The 18,060-nt window shown below is 34.2% G+C and overlaps 1 protein-coding gene across 3 annotated transcripts in view; it reads right to left on the reverse strand.

Annotated features, from left to right (window-relative positions):
• The window catches only part of OMA1 (OMA1 zinc metallopeptidase), a 76,507-nt gene that overhangs the window by 42,207 nt on the left and 16,240 nt on the right, over positions 1 to 18,060 (reverse strand). Inside the window, exons 3-8 of one of the 3 annotated variants that reach the window (XM_058552530.1) lie at positions 16,262 to 16,490; positions 13,448 to 13,621; positions 13,241 to 13,348; positions 10,425 to 10,553; positions 6,917 to 6,991; positions 5,547 to 5,680 (exon numbers count right to left, since the gene is read on the reverse strand). In XM_058552530.1, the coding sequence (XP_058408513.1) occupies positions 5,630 to 5,680; positions 6,917 to 6,991; positions 10,425 to 10,553; positions 13,241 to 13,348; positions 13,448 to 13,621; positions 16,262 to 16,490 (766 nt within the window). In that variant the 3' untranslated portion in view covers positions 5,547 to 5,629. Of the gene's footprint in view, positions 1 to 5,546; positions 5,681 to 6,916; positions 6,992 to 10,424; positions 10,554 to 13,240; positions 13,349 to 13,447; positions 13,622 to 16,261; positions 16,491 to 18,060 lie in introns of those variants that run through there. The other 2 variants (XM_058552528.1, XM_058552529.1) reach the window with 2 other exon arrangements.

Here is an 18,060-nt window from a genome sequence, read left to right on the forward strand (position 1 = left end):
TTATGGTAGAGGGATGGGGCAGGAACCAAACTGGAGGGTGGACCTTGAAATCATACACCCTCGGGTTTGAATCACGGCTTCATCATTTTGTATCTGTGAACACGAAGGTAAACCTATCTGGGCTTTAGTTCCTTTATCTATAAAATGGAGATAATGATCATAACAATAACTACTTCATGAAGTTACTATAAGGACTAGATTAGGCAATGTATGTAAAATACTAAGCACAGTACCGGCACATAATAAATACTAAATGGCAGATGATGTTATTATCTGAAAAGGTGATACCACAAAATAAGTGATAGTATAAATATAATATTGGAGGCTTTTATACTGTTTCTCCCTTTTGACAGGAAATAAGTACTTATATTCAGAGATGGCATTTTCATATCCTAAGTGATCCATAACAAAGATATTACCTATATCATTATGTATTCTTGACTTAACATCTGTAGCAATATTGTTTTCTCCTTTGAACAGAATAAACCATAACATCACAACTAGCAAAAGGTAACCTAGTCCACAACACAATATTTAGTGTGCTTTAGAAAACAAAATCAGTTTTATCTATCCAGATATACTCTTTTTAAAAAAATAAGGGTTGCATATTATAAATAAAGGAATATCAATATTTCTTGAGTAACTTCTCTAATTTCATTCTTTTCTAAACAAAACAGAAAACTTAACACCCAAAAACATAAAACACTAGTAACTTCCAAATCTGCCTGGATATCAGAATCACTTGGCAGCTCCTAAACATATTCAGATTCAGAGTTTCATCATCTAGCTACTGATTCAGAATTTCCAAGTGTGGAGCCTAGAATACAAATTTTTTTAAATCTACTCAGCAAAAATATAACAAAAGGCAATCTACAAAAGAAGAAATAAAATAGCCAATAAAAATGAAACAATATGCTCAACTTTACTACCAGGCAAGAAAATGAAAATTTTTAAAAGCAATGAAATTCCATTTTTTGTCGAAATTTAAAAAAATTAAAGAGATTGAAAACAGTGCTTATGTGGGTATTTAAAAAAGGCATTCTGATATGTAATCAGCAAGATTCGCTATTAACATGTTGGAATAATTGGGAGCATCTTTTAAAAATAAAAATGAAAATGCCAACAATCCCACCCTACAGCTATAAAAGCCCAAGAAGCATAAGGATATGTGTATAAGGATGCCTATTTCAGAATTATTTGTAATAAAAACAACAAACTGGAAATAACCCAAATGTTCATTAATAGGTACATAATTAAATGAATTATCCACATTACAGAATATTAGGGTAGCTATTAAAAAGACCAAGTTAGGGACTTCCTCTTCTAGCAGTGATGGAGTGAGTAGCTTGTAGCAGACCAATGTTCCTGTAAAAACAATCAGAAAATCTGGATAAAATATATATAATATTTGTTCAAAGGTATTGGAGAGCTCCCAAGTTAGTCAAGACTAGAGAAGCCAAAATTCCAGAAAGAAGGAAAGCTCATTGAGGTGAGCCTCATCTTCTGTATGTCACTCTTCCCCTCAGCGAAATCTGTTAAATTTTGAGCAGTGAATAGGAAAGAGGTTGAGAATACAAGGAGAACTCAAAAGAAATACAAGTGGAAAGAGGTGACTAAGGAGAGCTTTCAGCTGTCTAACAGGGCTAGAGAGCCAAAACTTAGAAGTCAGTCTTGACAAGGCAGCCAGATTTGAGATGCCAAGATCTGAAAGACAAGGGAAAATAAAGACAACACTTGATGCCAGTTCACCAAGGCATTTATTGATTCTCAAACTGCACAGGGCATTTTTTTAAACAAAAAGTGGCCAAAAAATGAGTAGAGATTTCAAGAGTCTCAAGGCTCTGTGAGAACAAAAAATGAAGTTCAGGAACCACTATAGAGGAATTTGTTATATACTCCAAGCCTTCAGTAGGCTTCCCTACACAGCAATACCCTTATGAATGAAGGTGAACTAGAGGTAAATTGAAACTTATGAAGACTCAGCTGAGGCTGACTGACTGAAGTGATCCACTCTATTCTAGCTCTCTACCAGACTACATGTAGAATCCCCTATGATGGAAGAAATCATTATTCAGAGCCAATAGTACTGTTTATATAGTACTGTTTATGTGAAATGTTCAGCATTCAATCAAAAATAAGTAAGCATACCAAGATACAAGACCAAAGGCAAAAACAGACAACAGAAACAGATCCAAAGATAATAAAAATATCAGAGTTAACAAACATGAATATTTAAAGAAATTCTGATTAACAAATTCAAGGAAATTATGACAAAATGGAGAATTTCACCAGAGAATTGAAATTTATAAAAGAGAATCAAATGGAAATTCTAGAATGAAAAAATACAATAACTGAAATTTAAAACTCAAAGATGAGTTTAACGGCAGAATGGACACAGCTGAAATAAGATTAACGAACTACAAGACAGTAATGGAAAAACACACGTGCTGAAAAATGGAGAGACAAGGATACAAAATACAAAAAAAAAGAATAACAGCACAGGAGACATATCAAAGTCTTTTACATATACACATATATGTAATCCCAACGCCAGAAGGGGAGAAGAGAAAAAACGTTGCAAAAACATTTATGTCATGCTATTATGTTAAAAAATAATTACTGAGATTTTCCCAAATGAATAAAAAATATCAAGCCACAGTAAGCACAATAAATACAAAGAAAAGGACACCTAGACACATCATAGTCAAACTATACAAAAGCCAAAGACAAATAGAAAATTTTAGCAGTCATGGAACAAAGACTCATTACCTTCAAAGGAACAGCAGAAAGACTAACAGCTGACATCTTAGGAGAAACAAGTTAGAGAACATTGGAATGCCATCATTAACATGCTGAAAGAAAATAATGGCCAATTTAAAATTTTATGCCCTGCAAAAATATTCTTTTAAGAAAGGTGAAACTTCCAGTATTGCAAGAAAAGGGAAGCAGTCATGTGAACCCTCCAGGAGATAACAATTATAAAAACTTGGTTAAAAATAACAACTATTTAAAGATATTGGAAAGTGTACAAAATCAGAAGCCAGAAGAGAATTTAACCTTGAAAAACTTCAATAGAAGAAATAAGACAAGAGTTCCTGGCTTTCTGGCCTGAGGGTGTTGCCCCGCTTCCACTGAAAAAGCTGCAGAAAATAGTAGCAGAAAACAACAGCCTCGCCAGCTAAAGTGCTAGAGATCATAGCTAAGGGATGCAAAAGCAGTGAGAAATCTAAAGGAGGAACTCTGACAGTAAGAGAACTACAGAAGGAATAAGCACTCCGTGTAAACTCTGCCCAAATCCCATCTGGCATAAACTACACATATGGAGGGGAGATACAAGGAGGGTGGGTGGGGGTTTGTAGAAAAGCAAGAAAAGACCAGAGAGAAAACTAGTCTTAAAAAATAGACTATGGGGCCAAATCTGTAAGTCTGCTGCCTTTTTTCTTTTTTTTTTTTTTTTTAACTGAGTGTATTCCTCAACCATGAGCAGTTTGGGCAACAAAAAGCTGATGCCTTATGAGCTTGGCGTTTCAGTCAACGGAACCAGAAGCCAGTTACAGCACAGCTGGACATTAAGAGGAAATCCTCAGAAGCAAGAAAACAAAATGGAGGGTAAGCTCCATCTTGGCTTAAATCTTTGATTGACTGTCAAATATACTATTGGTTCCTATATTTTACCAGAAATTACTCAATATTAACCTCACCTAGATTTGGATAGGTTAAAGATGCATATTGTAAGCCCAAAAGGAATCATTAAAAATAATGCCAAGAGTTATATCTAGAAAGCCAATGGGGGAGATAAAATGGAATACTGAAAAATATTTAACTCAAAAGAAGGCAGAAAATGAGGAACAGAGAACAAAAAATAGATAAGACAAATAAAAAACAAATGGCAAAATGGCAGACCTAAATACAACCATATCGATAATTATGTTAAATATAAATGGATTATATACTTCAAGCTAAAGGCAGAGATTGCCAAACTCAGTAAAAAAGCAAAAACCTAGTTTATACCGTCTACAAGAGATAGATTTTAAATACAAAAACTCAAATAATTCAAAAATAAATGGGTAGCAAAAGATATACCAAGTGAACAGTAACATAGAGAGAAAGCTGGAATGGCTATACTAATGTCAAACAAAATAATGTCAAACAAAAAATACTTCAAGAAGTATTACCAGAGACAAAGAAGGATACTTCACATTCATCAATCGAATCAATAAGAGGATAAAATAATCCCACATTTGTATGTACCTAATACAGAGCTTCAAAATTCATGGAGCATAAACTAACAGAACTGAAAGGAAAAACAGACAAATCCACAATTATAGTTAAAGATTTCAAAACTCCTCTCACTAACAAATAGACAAAAAATCAGAAGGATATAAAAGATTTGAGTGACACTATAAACCACCTTAACCTAATGAATATTTATAGAATATACACTCAACAAACACAGAATACACTTTTTTTTTCAAGTGATGGAACATTGACCAAGATAGACCAAATGATGCACCATAAAACAAGCCCCAATAGATTTGAAAAGATTAAAATCTTACAAAGTATGCTCTTAACAAAAGAATTAATTAGAATTAAACAATAAAACATTTAGACAAACCTCAAATACCTGGATATTAAATGACTCACTTCTGAACACATAGATGCAAGAAGAAATCACAAAGGAAATTAGAATATTCTGACAACTGGTAATGAAAATACAACATATCAAAATCTGTGTACAGCTAAAATAATGCACAGAGGAAAATTTATAGCTTTAAATGCTATATCAAAGAAAGGAAAAGTCAAAGCCAAGGATCTAAGCCCCCATCTTAGAAAACTAGAAAAAGAAGAGTAAGTTAAACCTAAAGTAGAAAAATTAGATTTCACAAAAATTTTAAACTTGTATTGTTCAAAACACACCATTAAAAAACAATAAAGCAAGCCAAAGAATGAGAGAAAATATTTGCAATACACATATTTGACAAAGGTGTTGTATCCAGCATATGTATAAATAAGTCTTACAATGTAAGAATAAGACAAACAACCCAATTTAAAAATGAGCAAAATATCTGAAAAGACGATTAACAGAAGATACATGAATGGCCAGTACACACATGAAAATATGCTCCACATCATTAGTCATCAAGAAACGCAAGTTAAAAATGTAAATGGACTAAATACATCCCAAAAACGGCAAGAAAAAAAAACTATGTACTTATAAACAACTATGTACTTACACACACACATAAGGACACACAAATAAAATGGAAAAGATATACCATGGAAGCACTAGCCAAAAGATAGCTGTCATAACAATAGCAATAAAGGAAAAAGTGGACTTTAGGCAAGAAGCATTAAAGCAAAAATTAATAGAACTAAAAGGAGAAATAGAAAAATCCACAACCATAATGAGAGACTAACAAACCCCTCTTGATAACTAGAAAAAAAAAAATTCAGCAAGGATATAGAGGATCTGAAACAACAGAATTAACAAACTTAACAAAATTGACATATGGGGAACACTGTACCCACAATGGCAGAATCCACTTTCAAGTGCACACCATTTTAACAAGCTTGATCACATGCTGAGCCATAATGCAAAACCCCCAAAATTCAATGTACACAATTCCAATCAAAATCTCAGGCATGTTTTTGTACGAGTGTGTAATTTGATAAGCTGGTTCTGAAATTTAAATGGAAAAGGAAAGGACCAAGAATAGTCAAGTCAATCTTGCAAAACAACATTGGAGGACAGAAGCTATCAGATATTAAGACTTATTACAAAGCTACAGTTACTATGCAGTATTGGCTCAAAAATAAATAATAGGCCAATGGAACAGAGGCACTGAAGTACAGTGGATAAAAGATTACTCTTCAATAAACAGTACTGAGTCCATTAGATATCCGTAAGGAAAAAAAAATTATCTTGACCTCTTCCTCATATTATATACTAAAAAGATAACAAAACAATAAAGCTTCTTGGAAATAAAAGAGGAAAAATTTATTGAGGTAGGCAAAGATTTCTTAACCAGAACACAGAAGACACCTACCTAAAAGGAAAGTTTCGTAGACTGTAGTATATTAAAATTAGGAAATTCTTGATATAGCCAATCTGTGGCCCATTATTTGGGAACCTCCTAATCTATGAAGTCTGATAATTCACTTAATTCTACTTATGTAACATTCAATGAACTGCTTTTGCTTTTGTGAATGAGTAATATCTTGATTTATGAAACTAAATCCATAAAACTCGTAATGAGAAGTTCAAATAATAGTGATTTTTAATAGTTAGGACTTTTAATAACTATTGGAAACTCAACAAAGAATCAAATACAATTTGAATTTAATATATGAAGTAATATTGTTTCCACTCATTTTTTAAACTGTAGTTTTACTGCTAAATCCTACAATAATACTCAATTATCACAGGTGATTAAAAATAGCAGCCAGGCATGAAATGCGCTGTTGAATAGACATGAACAAAGCCAACTGAAATCAAAGTAAAGGCCCAGAGCTGCTCTCAGTGGCTAGCAAAAATAGGCCATCTGCTGCAAGAAAAACCACCTGAAATATACAGAGTAATAAGCCTGCTCTTGTACCATTTATTTAAATGGTAAAAATTCAGTTTGCTCAGCCACGATCATAGCTACAATAGGATAAACCTGTCTCCAAGCGGGGAAAAACAGCTACACATCATCTTATTTACTCAAAAACCCTCCTTAGATCAAGAAACAAGGGAGAGGAGTAAAATAAAGATAGCATTAGCTTCCAGAGGGCACAGATTTAAAAAGGTACTAATGAAAAATTGTATACAGTCCAACTCTCATTCTCTGCCCATGCCAAACCTCACTAAGACAATGCACATTTATCTTTTACTATGTGAAGGACACTGGGTATTCTCAACTACTAAACATTTTACCTTTGCAGCAAGCTGTAGTCCAATTTTGTCAGCTTCAGCCTCCAATGTTCTACTGTATGGTCTATCAAATATATACTAAGAAGAAATAAGAAAGAAAAGCTCTATTAAGACTATTTCATAACAAAAGGAGTAATAAAATGAGATTTTCTAAATTAATTTCATGGAGTATCTAGGATAAAGATTTTATGCTCTCCATGATTAACATTTAAACACCACCATGGTACAAAACATAAAGTGCAGCCTTTATTTCCTCCATCAGAGATAATATTTTTAAAACATGGAAAGAATAGAAAACAATCATGCCTACAAACTTCTGGAGAGTTAATAGTATCATATAGAGTACTTCTGTTTTTCCAATTATAATCTCTACCTACCATGTAGAGGATTCCCTAAGAAAGCTTACTGATGCAGGCTTTGAATATGGCCAAGGAACAGTCTGATCTTGCAGTTTTAAAATAAAACTGAAAAAATATAGCTATATAACAGCCAGTAACACTACTAGAGGATTTATTTCAGTTAGAAAATTAATCATATAACAGAATGTTTCTTCTTTGATAAATTATCTTCATTTCCTCTTTCTTTTCTAAGTATTGATTAGTTAGGAAAATGAAAGTTTCTTCCAATTTCAATAAAAAAATACACATAGATATTGTAACTTTAATTTTCCTAATTACTTATATTTATGTGAATGCTTTCCAGTTAAATTCTAATTTTCAGTAAGTACTAAACTTTGTAAGAGATGGATCAATAGGCAGGACTTTTGAGAAAAGAGCTATTAATTGGGGAAGCAATTTTTAAGAGGCAGCTACACGTCAGTGATGGCTGGAAATAATATAATCAATCTGATACATGGTATGTGACCATTAGATATGACTTTCTTCCTTCTCAATCATGTGTGTTTTAGGTTGCTGAACTATATCGTATAGTGTCTTCACTCTCCATGAATAGTCTGCAGGTGTCCCATCAAGTCTACTGATAGTATAACTGATTAAAAACATTGGCTTTGGGGCCGGCCCGTGACTTAGCGGTTAAGTGCGCACGTTCCACTACTGGCGGCCCGGGTTCGGATCCCAGGCACGCACCAACACACCGTAGTCCAGCCATGCTGAGGCGGCGTCCCACATACAGCAACTAGAAGGATGTGCAACTATGACATACATCTAATGGGGCTTTGGGGAGAAAAAGGGAAAAAAAAAGAGGAGGATTGGCAATAGATGTTAGCTCAGGGCCGGTCTTCCTCAGCAAAAAGAGGAGGATTGGCACGTATGTTAGCTCAGGGCTGATCTTCCTCACACACACACAAAAAAACAAACAAAAAAACATTGGCTTTAAAAGGAGAGGAAATTAGATTCAAGTCCAAATGCTGACGCTTACTAGCTGTTAAACCTAGGCTAATTGCTTAACCCCTCTAAGCCCTGTAGCGTCATACGTAAAATGGAGTAGTAACAGTACCAACCAACTAGAATTGCAGAGAGGATAAAACGAGCAAACAATAATAGCTCCTATTTACTGCATCCTTACTTTGTACTAAGTACTGTGCTAAATGCTTTAAATCAATTGTTCTCTACGGGATGTGATTTTGTTCCCGAGGGACATTTGGAAATGTATGGAGACATTTTTTATTGTGGGGGGGGGGGGTGGAGGCTGGGGGAAAGCCAGATGTTTAGAGGCATCTAGATATTTAGAAGCAAGACAACTCCTCACAACAAAAAATTATCCAGTCCAAAATGTCAGTAGTGCTTACACTAAGAAATTCTGCTTTAAACGTATCATTAAACCCACAACAATGCTTTAAGTTAGCCAGTACTATCATCCCAATTCACAAATGAAGAAACTGAGGTGCAGTAACCTGCCCAAGTGCTACAGAATTTAGGTCTAAAAGAGCCTCAATTCAAACACAGGTCTATCTGATCAGAGCCTGTATTCTTAACCCCTGTACATAATTAATCCATAGTGTTCATCCTAGTGCCTAACATATAGTAAGCACTCAATAAATGTTAGCTAATATAATGTTACTAATAGCTCTCAAAACCCTACCTGGTAGCACTCTATGAGGGCTGCTACATTATACCCAAATCTTTAAGATCACAAAAATAGAACTCCCCAAGAGTTAAGTGAGGGCCCCTACTCCTCCTCTCCTCTGGCAAATGTCAGCAATTCCCCTCCTTCATGACTTCACTATCAGCATCCCCTCGGCTCTCCAATCACAAGGGGCAAGGCTTTCTAGAGAGAAAAATATTTCTTTGTCACCAAAATGTGGGGGGGAGGGGCTTGATTTAAGGAAAAAGAGTTCAAACAGAAGAAATCTCTACTTTATTTTCAGTTTAATTATTAAATTAAAGAATTACACTGAAGTAGCCGGATTCGTCAAGTATTTCAAGGGAGAAACAGCTACAAGTTATCTTTCTTATGACCAAATCTTCTGATTCCATTACAGAAAAAGCTATTTACTGATGGATGGGGAAAAAACCACATTAACTCCTTTGACTTCCCAGAACATCAGTGTTAGAAATAAAATTCAAAATATGAGATCCTATAACCTAAACAATAACTATTCTTTCTTTCTTAAAAGTTCCCTTTAAGAACCTTTATTTCAATATAAATGAAGTCAAATGATATGGTAACACTGAATGAAAGACTTAGTTATTCAATTTCAAAAGCAATTTGTCTCAAAGAATGCTACGCATTAGATTTAAACAGCACCCAGATGGCACTCTGATGGGTTCTCTACAAATCATTAAATAAACAAATAACAGATTGTTCCTAAATAACCAAACCTCTCAGGACAAGAGGAAATATTTGAGGGAAGATGTAAAATAAAATAATTAATCATAGTTAACAAAGTTATTATCAAGATAGCAAGATCTACTTGCAGTAGGGCAGTGTTTTGAACAAAATGAAGGACTTAATAAATTTTATGAGATGATTATCATTAACAAAGCATTAAAAACTAAAGTTAACAAACATCTAATAAGATGGTTCTTTCAATATTTTCCAGGCAACGTTAGTTTAACTGGGAGTGAGGTGGTGATGGTGATAAAGCAGCTTCAGCCAACGCTGTGCCCATAAAAGTTTATAGGTTTTAAGAGATCCCCATCGAAATGCAAATATTTTGGGGAGGGGGGAATCAGTCAATTAGCACACCACAGTCACTAGGAAAGAAAAAGTGGAAAGATTGAAGGTAAAGCAACAGAAGGAAAGGAAGGGTTTGTGACTGGGTTTTCTCTCTGAAAGACCAATAACTATATCAAAAAAAAATTATGTTAGCCAAAAGCTGCTAAGCCCTTCTAACTCACCCACAGCCACCACTTGAGAGACACAGTATTTTCTAATTTGAACGCTTATTATTAGGAATATCCTCTAAAAATGAGAAAACATAAGACTAAAAATCAGTACTCATATTTCTTTTTTTTTTTTGATATGCGAAAACATATTTGTTGCTTTATAGTAATATTAAAATAGCCTCACTGCAGACCGTTACAAATTCAAGTTCTTGTCTCAGACTTACCTCCTGCAATTTAGACTGTATCCACTGGCCCAAAAGTGCCAAACTATCTCGAGGACAAATGGCCCAAATCATTGTGAGAAAAATCAGACCTAGGAAATCCAATAAATGAACCAAGCTAGCCTTTTCAGCCTGAGAATAATCAAAATAATGAAAATTACATTGAATACATTGAAACAGTATATGCTTACATTTTCTAGTTCATCACATTAAATGATTACATGTGTATAACTGACCAAGACTGCAAGCTATTTTTCTTCTATGTGCTTTATCCTTTCCCAGTCCGTTTTTCCCATCCCTTGCTTACATAATTACATACTCATTCATTCATTTGACTCATATTTACTGAGCCACTTACCATCATTCAGATACAATGACAGGTTCATTAACCTACAGTTTCATATATTAACAAGCATAATCATCTTATGAAATAAGTACAATTATCCCTATGTATAGATAAAGAGACTAAAGTGGAGAGAGGTTAAAAGAATTGTCTAAATTCACACAGCTACTAGTAAAAGGACAAGTATCAAACCCAGGAAGTCGAGTTTCTAATATAGTCACAAAATCTTTTTGAAAATCAAATATATGTGTTTATTATACTTATATTTTTGGACAGAGACTAAACCATACCTAACACAAGAAGCAGTTAAAACAATGAACAATTCAGAAAAAGATTGGAAATTTATTTTAAATAAAAGTCTTTTTGTCTTCATGGCCTAAATATGATGTATGATTCATTTATGCAAGTTTGCAATTTTATAAGTCTGGTATTTCTCACCAGGAAATTGGGTTCAATGAATTTTTGTATTTACTTATAGCAGTAACAAAACAAGGTTTTAGTTAAAATAGTTGTTTTGAGTATAATGCACTGAATTGTCTAGTGTTTCCCATTAAAGCTGATTAATAAATGTTAACGTTAATACTGATAATACAAGAATCATTACTTATTATTTATTTAATATTAATTAAATTATTATAAGAATAATTTATTATTCTTAATTATTAAAGAATATAATTGCTATTACATAGTCTTAGAAAACTAAAAGTAAAAAAAAATCTGTGTACTTCTGGAATAAAGAAAACAACATAAAAGTCTAGATCAAATCAAAATGGAGCTCCTAAAAGAGAAAACATAGTGTTGATAACATCTAAGACCTCTGACAAAGAAATATGAATATTTTCTATTTTTAAGGCTGCTATTTGCTTTTTATGCCTTATCTGATTATTGGCTCTTGCCCTGATAGAGATCACAACAATATGCTGAATGATGCATTGAACTAGATGCCAGAAAAATAAATGTACTAAATATGAACACCTTTTTTTTTTCATAAGGAAGATCAGCCCTGAGCTAACATCCGATGCCAATCCTCCTCTTTTTTGCTAAGGAAGATTGGCCCTGGGCTAACATCCGTGCCCATCTTCCTATACTTTACATGGGACACCGCCATAGCATGGCTTGACAAGCGGTGCATCGGTGCATGCCCAGGACCTGAATCTGCGAACCCCAGGCCACTGAAGCGGAGCACGCGCACTTAACCGCTGCACCACCGGGCCGGCCCCCTGAACACCTTTTAAATACTAAAAATGGCCAAAATTGACTGATTTTGCAGTTATGAATTCCTTTATTGAAAGATATAATCTAGTTCAACTGCTTAGATTTATGCTTGTATATATTCATTTAAGGAAAATATTTTTTAAATTTTCCTGTAACTCAGAAGAAATAAGATAATTACTATTCGTGCTTTGGACTAGCATAACTTTGACCCACCCTATCTTATTAATACTCTAAGGAATAGATAGAATTTGAGATGACTTTTAGAGAGATTAATAACATTATCATTTCCATTTAAAGTGAATATTATTTGCATTTCAATATGGCATTTCACAATCCTTTCACTATTTACCTTCATGTTTTCAATTAAACAAAATATACCTCTAACTATGGGGACAAAAGAGGTATGTGTATTTTTTTAATGAATAAAAATAAAAATATGAGTAAACATATTACTTTTCTGGACTCATACTAAGTCAAACAGATGTGTATTCACAGGAGCATAAATCCGTCTGAATTCTATGATCTATAAGAAAAGTGTTGCCAACAACCAGGTAACTGAGGTAAAGGAAATGGCACCCGCCTTGCAAACAGAAGACCTGGGGTAAAGTCCATATTCTGCCACTTTGTCACGTTAGTCATGTTACCTGGAGTCTCTTAAACACCAGTTTCCTTATATACAATACAGGGATATTAAATACACACCTCATAAGGATGGTATTAAAATTATGAATGAGAAGGTACATATTAAAAATCTCAGTAAACTGTAAAATGGTAAGGTATCATTATTATTACTCTGTGTTAATTATGTATGGTATATCATTCTAGATATTTTCAAAGATGTTCCAAGCTATCTCCCAAGAACAAATAAAAAAGCAGGAAAACTGATTTACCCACTTAAATAGTAATATCATTTTCCTACAGTTAATTTTCTGACTAGATTACAAGTATGTTAATAATTATGGAAAGTTTAAAATCTAATTTTAAATAATTAGAGGTTGAGAATAATGACTTTTTAGCAAAAGAGACAGCTCATAAAAATAGTATTTAAGAGAACACTAATTACTCAGTACCAAATACTAAAGACCATAAAAATTCTCAAAATTAGCCAACATATTTTTTCAGGTAACAATAAGACAATTACTAAAAACTAAAATTCCATCATTAAAAAGAAAAAACTGAAAAGATTCAGTTCTTTAAAAGATTTAACTTGCTAGCTTCAAAGCAGTATTTCAATAACTGAAGCTTCATTTTAGGTACTTACAGCATGCCCAAGTACTGCATGTGCTATTTCATGGCCCAGAAGGAAGGAAAGTTGATGAATGTCAGTCACACTATTTAAAAGTCCAGTGAAGATAAACACTTGTCCATTCTGCACCATGAAGAAAATAATGTCAGCAATTAGAACACTATAAAAAACAAAGATGTTCAATTTAACAATTAAACATTAGGTTTGAGAATGTTTACTTACTGGAAGCACAAAGGCATTTATATCTGGGGAATCAACCACATGAATAATCCAATTGATCTCAGAGATCCCTGGAATATCTTTATTGCATTCAATTAAATGATAAACCACTTCTTTAACAGTCAGGTATCGAGGATCTTTCTCAGGTAGCATATCATTTTTAAATTCTTCCATCCACTGAAGTATTAAAAAGAAAAAGCAGTCTTTAAAGAGTTTTAGCTCTACAAAATGTTTATACTGCTTTGTGGAGAGTTATATGGCTACTTGTTGTTGAACATTTTAACTTTTAATTACGTAAAAATCTGCATATATTAAACACTCAGATTTCTCAGATTTGAATTATTCATACAAAGGCAATGTGGTTTCTCACAATGGAATAAATTCTAATAACTAAGATTTTTCATATAAATTGGTTGAAATAAAAATTTCATTCATCTTTTCTATAAGCAAATAAAATGCTTAAATATTATTTCTCCTTTCCTAAGTATTTTAGAAAACAAAACACTACCTAGAGAACATAAAGATTTCATATAAGAGGGTAAAATACAAAAGGAAATTCTTTTATAACCCACTGAATAGAAAAATATCCTATACTTAATAAGAAAGTTAAACTTCTACAAAAAAAAGACATTTCATTAATTTTGAGTGTTTTATTCACATAAATGGAAAGGACATTACTGAAATTTAAGAACCACTGGGCATTTCATTTTCTCTGTATTATGCTGATTAAGACTAGCCACCATATGAAGACACTTTTTCTGAAGCTATATTCATGAGAGACCCCTTCAAGTGTACTGAGAAAATTAAGAATGTTCCGCAAATACTACTTTAATTTCCATAAAATGTATAATTTCTTTCACATATAGGTCAAATTTGTAAGCTTCTTCCTTGAGATGCATTAAAAATAGATGATTTTGTAGAATTTGAATTTGTAATAGTCTTTATGTCAATTAACATTTTTAAAAAGCATGTCACCAATGTAAAGAAATAAACAAAAAACACTATTATATTAACTTGATATATCATATCAAGCAGGTATTTATTTGTAGGTTAAAAAATAAGAAAAAAAGAATATATGTATGTACATATAATTTGTTAAAGCTCCTTAGTGATATGAATGGTAGAAAATTCACCAATTTAACACTAGGCCTATTTCAATCTCTCCAGGACACGTTCCTCAAACTTACCTCTGACTAGACTATATTCTAAGAAACATCTCAAACCTCTGTATAAACCCTATTAGAAAAGAGTGGTCTTGGGCTGGCCCCACGGCTTAGCGGTTAAGTGCGCGCGCACCCTGCTACTGGCGGCCCGGCTTCAGATCCCGAGCACTCACCAACACACTGCTTCTCTGGCCATGCTGAGGCTGCGTCCCACATACAGCAACTAAGAAGGATGTGCAACTATGACATACAACTATCTACTGGGGCTTTGGGGAAAAAAACAAAAGGAGGAGGATTGGCAATAGATGTTAGCTCAGAGCCAGTCTTCCTCAGCAAAAAGAGGAGGATTAGCATGGATGTTAGCTCAGGGCTGATCTTCCTCACCAAAAGAAAAGAAAAGAAAAGAAAAGATTGGTCTTATCTTAAGAACAATGTTTTTAGTGAAAAACCATCGTTATTCTTTTTGTTTTTTGTGAGGAAGATCAGCCCTGAGCTAACATCCGATGCCAATCCTCCTCTTTTTGCTGACGAAGATTGGCCCTGGGCTAACATCCATGCCCATCTTCCTCTATCTTTATATGGGACGCTGCCACAGCATGGCTTGACAAGCGGTGTATCAGTACGCCGCCCGGATCTGAAGCTGCGAACCCCAGGCCGCCCAAGCAGAGCACTTAACAGCTGTGCCACCAGGCCAGCCCCCGTGATTTCTTTTTTTAACAGTAACTTTCCATTGACAAACTCAGAAGCTCAACTCAAATAAAAAGATATCAAGATCTAACCATGCCAAAACCGCAGAGTGAGGCTAAGAGACTTCAACAAATATTGATCAAGCACATACTATGTGTGCGTAACGCAGTGGAGATGGAAAGACAGTCTGTCCTCAAGGAGCTCACTAGTAGACAAAACATTTAACTACCTGAGTTATTATACTCTCCAAGGAGTTAAGGCTTCTGAATTCCAACTTTATTTTGCGTTCAAAAAATACAATAAATTGCCAAAATTAATGTTTGGAAATAAACTTATTCTACTTTACTTTCAAGTTACAAAAATTCAGACTACAGATATATTTATTAAAAAAATATATACTAAGCACTACTTTGTGCACTGCACTTAAGTTAAAATGATAAACAAAACACACAGGGTCTCTGCCCCCATGGAGCTTAGTCTGACAAGGGAGACAGATCAGCAAATAAATAATTCTGTAAATAATTATGTCATCCTCATGGTAAGTGCTCTGAAGGAAAAGCACAGTATGCGAAGAGAAAATGAAAGAGAACTATCCCCAATATAGCCAAGTACTGGACACAATTGCAAACGAGCTGATTCATCATTCAGTCTATAGGAAGGATACCCCCTAGAACCTAAGTAGCCACTCTGCGTAACCCAGACTGGATAATCAGGGCAGGCTTTCCTGAGAAAGTGACATTTAAGGTAACATGTGATGAGCATGAGCTAGCTGGGTGAATGGGAGGAAAAGCAATGTAGGCAGTAGGAATACTAGTTATGAAAGGTCTGAGGCCTTTTGGGAAAAAAAAATGCTAATTTCCTATCAAAGACTAAAATTAAAAAGTAGTGCATGTTTCATATTTAAGAAACTTTCCTACTTTGAGTATTATATTAAGCAATATAATTAAAAACAAATCTTACTACTTACTGCTTCATATTCCAGTTCTGATAAAAGTCTGAAATGTTCTTTCCCCAATAATAGTAACTTGCTCCTTCCTGTAACTGGACTCACTTCCAGATGAGTAAAATAAAACACTATGAAGAGCAATATAAAACTACTCAAACCAAGAAATAACTTCCATTTGTTCTTCCTTACACTTTCTTTAAATAGTTCCTTTTTGTTAGGAGGAAGTGCCTGCCACCATTTCCTTATGCCCCTAGAACAAAAAAGAAAAATTCAAAGTTCCGATAATAGTATCAGCACATCTCATTTACCTCACTAGAATTTTATGTCATCAAATACTTGAATTTTTGTGATATATTTCTCTATATAGATGGTTTTCTCGATTTATAAAATTCTTAGCTAAATGATGAAAAAGTAATCAACTATAAAGACCTATAGTTAAAAATTCTAAAGCTCATTTGAATTTTCTTCAGTCATTTTAAAGGCAAACAAAAATGAGGAGCTATTTTACCAAAATCACCACTAGTTAACATTTATTGACTGTTTACCACATGCACAGTACTCTTAATTGTTATACACATGTCATCTCATGTAGTCTACATAATAGCATCGTCACAGAAGAGAAAACAGAGACACACAGGAGTGAAGCAATGTGTCCAAGGCCATGGAGGTCCTAAGAGGAAAACCAGGCAATGTGATTCCAGAGTCTGAGCACTGAACCACTTAAGAGGGGATGAACGGCCCAGATAACCATCTGAGGGGGTTACAGTACAATAAGTCTATACCTTTAATCACCACTCTCCCCACTGCTCATCAGACTTCCAGCACAATCTGCCAGTGCTTCAGCAAGGTACAAGGGAAACCACCTCAACCTTGATTTTAGAACAAATATTGCTGAGGAGCAGAAACTCCACTAGCCCCTTTAGAACATGACAAACAAGAGGTAAGAAGAAGTGTATAAGCACTGTAAATAAGGAAATGAGAGATTTTATAGACAACATCTGAGGAGTTCCAATTTCTGCCAAGCAACAGTACTCTCTGCTGCTTATCAGACTCCAGAGACATTCTGACAACAAGCAAATGTTTCCAATACGGGGACAAAGAGTTTTCCTTGTGAGTTCATCTGTGAAATCACAAGAAAAATTTAAAATATATACGTAATTCTCTTGACAAAACTTATTATAAAAAATAACTTCTTTAAGTTATCTTTAAGTGACACACCTAAAATGCCTTTAAAGTGTTTCAACCTAAAAAGATTAAACCAACCTTTGAAGTATACTTATTTCCTATTTAAAACTTTATATGACTTATTATTATTTGTTTAAAATGTATGAAAACATATTCTAAAAGGAAATTTTAGGTAACTTACAATAGTATCAACAACAAAAAAGTTAAAAATAAATAAATAATTTAAAAGGATGAAAAAGAGCTATTGGCCCCAAGAACCAACCAAGGAGATTCTCTCCTCCACCAAACTTTTTTCAACTAGTCCTTGACTCTTGGATTTCCATGTTCATCTCTGCATTGTCCAATTTTAGCAAGAATGCTGCTAAGTCAGATTAGCCAGAATCCCCCATCTTCCACATCTGATCACCCTTGATATCTAACCAGGTTCCTCAGACTTCACCAGCACCCAGGTGATATCTGATCACCCTCACCTGCCTTCAGCAAGTAGCCTGTTAGGTCTGTTTACGCAGACCCCCCCTCCCCTTACCCCTGATGTTTCCTCTTAGTAATTTTCCATCCACCAACCCCTACCCTGCTCCTTGGCTATAAATTCCCACTTGCCCGTGCTGTATTCAGAAATGACTGTTTCTACACTG

The sequence above is a fragment of the Diceros bicornis genome, chromosome 13, assembly GCF_020826845.1.
Source record: "Diceros bicornis minor isolate mBicDic1 chromosome 13, mDicBic1.mat.cur, whole genome shotgun sequence".
In the NCBI taxonomy this organism is placed as follows: Eukaryota; Metazoa; Chordata; class Mammalia; order Perissodactyla; family Rhinocerotidae; genus Diceros; species Diceros bicornis.